General features: G+C 47.8%; 1 protein-coding gene across 4 annotated transcripts in view; it reads left to right on the forward strand.

Moving 5' to 3' along the window:
• The window catches only part of nek11 (NIMA-related kinase 11), a 45163-nt gene that overhangs the window by 26435 nt on the left and 13728 nt on the right, over positions 1-5000 (forward strand). For 3 of the 4 annotated variants that reach the window (XM_053674816.1, XM_053674815.1, XM_053674817.1), the window contains exons 10-12: positions 56-175; positions 1805-1898; positions 2092-2194. In XM_053674816.1, coding sequence (XP_053530791.1) covers positions 56-175; positions 1805-1898; positions 2092-2194 — 317 coding nt within the window. The remainder of the gene's footprint in view (positions 1-55; positions 176-1804; positions 1899-2091; positions 2195-5000) is intronic. The other variant, XM_053674818.1, reaches the window with a different exon arrangement.

Raw genomic sequence — 5000 nt, forward strand, 5'->3', positions numbered from 1 at the left:
GAAGAAATCCGAAAACATTTAACCTGCAGTAATTAGAGATCATTTCTCTCCCCAGGCAGACGAAAGTGCACCTGCAGACGCTGAGGGACAGGTCAGAGGTCGAGAAGATGAGTCCCCGAGAGCGGATGAGGCTGAGGAAGCAGCAGGCCGCTGACGACAGAGCCAGGAAGCTGAAGTGAGACACGGCGAACAGCTTGAAAGCCATGCTAAGCAGCTATGCTAAGTGTCCTGACCTGCGTGTGTGCTTCAGGGCTGGAAAATACCTCCGTGTGTGTACTTACTGGAACCGCACTTAGTTATTATTTTGCTGGATTTATACTTTACTTGACTGTTATTCAATTTTGATACTTGTGCCGTTGCTTTATTACATTTCCGATTTAAAAAAAAAAAAAAACTTTTACTCTTTACATTTTTATACAAAATTGTCCCTTTTTTTTTACTTTTTTCTTTGCTGACTTTGTGCTTTGGGTCATTATCGAGCAAGAAGTGAAATTCTTCTTCATCTTCAGCAGTCTAACAAAGGCCTGCAGGTTTTGTGCCAGAATAGATTGTTTTTGGAGAACTATCCATGATTCCCCCTGCTGTAGCCCCGGTCCCAGCTGGAGAGAAGCAGCCTCAGAGCATAATGCTCCCACCACCATGCTTCACTGTGGGTCTGGAGTTCTTTGGCTGTCTTGTTTTTGTGCCAAACGTGTCTTTTACCATTATTCCCAAACAGCTTTACTTTTGTAATTTGTGTGTTTTGGCAAATATATTGTGGCGTGTTTTTTGCACCCTACCCCATACCCCAGACGTGAAGAATATGAGATTGTTGTCACATGGGGCGGCTGAGGCTCAGGTGGTAGAGCAGGTTGTCCATTAATCGTACAGTTGCTGGTTCGATTCCCGGCCCACGTGACTCCACGTGACTCCACGTGACTCCACATGCCGAAGTGTCCTTGGGTAAGACGCTGATCCCCAAGTTGCTCCCGATGGCAAGTTAGCGCCTTGCATGGCAGCTCTGCTACCACTGGTGTGTGTGTGTGTGTGTGTGTGTGTGTGTGTGTGTGTGTGTGTGTGTGTGTGAATGGGTGAATGAGACACAGTGTAAAGCGCTTTGGATAAAAGCGCGATATAAGTGCAGACCATTTACCATGCAGGGAGTAATCAGTACTCGCCAGATGTTCCTGGAGCTCCTGTAATGTTGCTGTAGGTCTCTTGGCAGCCTCCCTGGTACGTTTTTGTCTTGTTCTTTCATCAGTTTTGGAGGGACATCCAGCTCTTGGTGATGTCGCTGTGGTGCTCTGTTTTCTCTTGTTGACGAAGGCCTTCGTTCTGTACATGCTCTGTAAGCTCTTTGGCTTCAGCAGCCGGATGGACGTGGAGAAGACGCGAAGAAGCTCGTAGAGAAACAGCTGGTCTTTATTTGAGGTTAATCAGAATCACTGCATTGATGACAGCTGTATGATCATTACTTATAAACCTGAGACTGAATGTGATTGGTTCATTCTGAACGCGGTCACATGACCCATTATAAAAAGGGCGTGTACTATTCTATTTGTTTTTCACTGGAATTGCTGGTTGATATTTTACATTAAAAGGTTTCATTTTTAATTTTAACAGGGGTGTGTAAACTTTCACTTACATTTAATTCTCAGTACTATGTACACCCCTGATGTATTCTGTGTGTGTGTGTGTGTGTGAGTGTGTGTGTGCGCTTTTGTTGTGTAAGTAATTTCAAAGGGTGTTTTGTTTGTTTGTGTGTGTGTGTGTCTGTGTGTGTGTGTTTTTGTGTGTGTGTGTGCGTGCGTGTGTTTATTTACAGACATATAGTGGAGGAGAAATATAACGAAAATCAGCGGCGCATGATGGAGCTTCGGTCCAAAAACTTCCAAAGAGTCAGCATCAATGTTCTCACTGTGGGTCTGTGTGTGTGTGTGTGTGTGTGTGTGTGTGTGTGTGTGTGTGTGTGTGTGTGTGTGTGTGTGAAAGGATGGATGGATGGATAGATAGATAGAAAGAAAAGAAAAAATGGAAACTTAATGAAAATATTATAAATAAATAAAATCATTGTAATTATAAATAATTTCCCTCCTCGTGTCTGTTCTGAAGGAGAACGCTGAGGACACAGAAAGGCAAATCCAGCCAATCAGACGACAGCATGGTCCACCGAGCAGCCATCCTGGACCAATAGGAGAGCAGCTCAGTGAACACGGTAACACTCGAGTAGCGTTTTATTTGTTCGCTGTGTGTTTGATGTTTAGTTCACGCGTACAGAGCCGTTTCTCGCTCGCCGTCGGCGTGCTCAACTACTACCCGAACATACGCTCACCACCGCCCCACCCGTCTCTGCCGCTTCCTTCCTAACATCTCCAGACACGCTGAATGCGAGCTCGTGCATGACGGGACATTTTTACAGGAAATAACTGCATGTCGGAACTGAAGTTGTGAGCGGGGAACTGAAGAAACGCCGGGCCGCGCGGGCTACGGGAACGTCTGAGCCGTTTATTTGAATTCGTGCCGTACCTAATCCGCATAGAATTGAGAGAATCGCAGTTCAAAGGTTGTTCATTTTTCGTCGGTGACGTAGGTAGAAAACGCAGGATCGCCTGCGGCGTTGTCTGTAGCTGTGTCACTCAACTATTGAACGATCGTATCTGCAGTCGTCTCCGCAGGCTCCGCCCCCTTCCATTACATACATCTTGAGTTCCAGGCTTTATTTATCTAGTAATCTAGTATAGCATATCATGTGTCTCACACAGATGATGATGATGGTGTGTGTGTGTGTGTGTGTGTGTGTGTGTGTGTAGCATGCAGATGGGAATCAGGTGGCGTTTGTGAGTGCCATTTAAGGGAAGATACCAAAGGACTGTTTCCCCTGTTTGTGTGACACAGATGGCGTCGACTCTCATCTGCTCAGAACAGATCTCGGATATGAGAGAGAGAGAAAAAAATCTGAGCAGAAGGAAAAAGAGAAGAATCCATCTGTCATAGAAAAAAAATAACTCTGATCTGGGATCTGGTGTGTGCGGGCTGAAATGACCCGTCTACAAGATGTGTCCAGAATCAGGGGTTCAAACTTTACCCGTCTTATTTAATAATCTTATTTAATATTCCCGTTATTCCAGAAACAAAGGCTCAAGTTTGTCCAGTTAAGTGTTTCGTTTCGGAGTCATCGCTCTGTCTTTTTCTCGGTGTCTCTTATTGTCCTCATAATCTGGTGACTTTTCAGCCACCCTGGCTTTAATCCATGGTACTGGGTGCTAATACTTTATCTCATTACAGGCTACGTGCTAGAATGAAACATCGCGACCTGTTCTATCGTTTGAGATGCAGAATAAAGTCTCGGGTCCTGACGGGCTCGAAGCTGAAAATTTGGTGATGTTCGGTGACCCTGTAAATTACAGCGAGAATAAATTAGTGCGCTATTTCCGGAGACGCGCCATCACACTGATGGTCTTGTAACGATGATTGTTCTAATCAGCGCCGCGCCGAAGCCAAACGCCGCCTCTTCGAGGTCCTAATCGAATTCGGCTGTTATAAAAATAAATCCAGGGGCCGTGTTTTCAGGGCAGATGAACACGCGCTCTTGCCTTAATTCTCTTTAACGCTCGATTACGGAATAACTCAGAGGGTCAGAGTGAAGCAGGAAACTAATTCGAGCTCTCTATAGGGTGAGAGAGAGTGAGTGTGAGTGTGTGAGAGTGAGAGAGTGTGAGAGAGTGTGTGAGAGTGAGAGTCAGTGAGAGAGAGTGAGTGTGAGAGGGTGTGAGAGAGTGTGTGAGTGTGAGAGAGTGTGAGAGGGTGAGAGAGTGTGTCAGGGTGAGAGAGAGAGTGAGAGTGTTTGAGAGTGAGTGTGATTGTGAGTGTGTGAGAGAGAGAGTGAGTGAGAGAGAGAGTGTGTGAGAGTGTGTAAGTGTGTGAGTGTGTGAGGGTGAGCGAGAGAGTGAGTGTGAGTGTGTGAGAGAGAGAGTGTGTGAGAGTGTGTAAGTGTGTGAGTGTGTGAGGGTGAGAGAGAGAGTGAGTGTGAGTGTGTGAGAGAGAGAGTGTGTGAGAGTGTGTAAGTGTGTGAGTGTGTGAGGGTGAGTGAGAGAGTGAGTGTGAGTGTGTGAGAGAGAGAGTGTGTGAGAGTGTGTGCGAGTGTGTGAGTGTGTGAGGGTGAGAGAGAGAGTGAGAGTGAGTGTGAGAGTGTGTGCGAGTGTGTGAGAGAGAGGGAGGAGTCGCACCTCACAGTCACTGCATCACTTCTTCTGCGTGTTTGCACGATAGAAAGTTCCTCAGAAGCGCACAGCAGGTCCTGCAGCGTCTCAGCACGTGGACTGGCGGAGGTATGAGGAGTATGCGCCGCACTCCACCCAGTGCACGTTCCCTCACGCCACATCACACGTTCCCTCACGCCACATCACACGTTCCCTCACGCCACATCACACGTTCCCTCACGCCACATCACACGTTCCCTCACGCCACATCACAGAGGTTCAAGCTTCACGCTCCTGCAAATAAGAGCTGAGGGAAGCGTGCACGGCTGAGATCCAAACCCGAGCGCGCGCTCCTGCGTAAGTGAAGGGAACGGGGGCGAGAGTGTGAACGCCCCGCTGGCGTTCCCCCGCCCCGCTCGCGTTCCCCCGCCCCGCTGGCGTTCCCCCGCCCCGCTGGCGTTCCCCCGCCCCGCTGGCGTTCCCCCGCCCCGTGCTCATGCTGCAGTCTCTCCATTCATCTTCATTACACTGGGAGTTTTCATGCATCGTGATCGGACTGAGAAGCCCTTTAAAAACGGAACTGCTTGAAAGTGCTTTTATGATCGGAACGGATCCGATCTCACGCTGAGAGTAAACGTCAGGTTTAACGGGTAATCCTGCGTTTCCGATCTCACGCACGTCTCACGCGTTTAGAGAATCAGTGTTACACGCTGAAGCTGATAATCTTCCAGAAACAGCACGTGCCCAAACTTCTCATCCCTCTGACACCACGTCCGACCCTGACCTTTATTTATTTATTAAAGAACCACAGACCACTTCATT

This window comes from Ictalurus punctatus, chromosome 23, assembly GCF_001660625.3.
Source record: "Ictalurus punctatus breed USDA103 chromosome 23, Coco_2.0, whole genome shotgun sequence".
In the NCBI taxonomy this organism is placed as follows: Eukaryota; Metazoa; Chordata; class Actinopteri; order Siluriformes; family Ictaluridae; genus Ictalurus; species Ictalurus punctatus.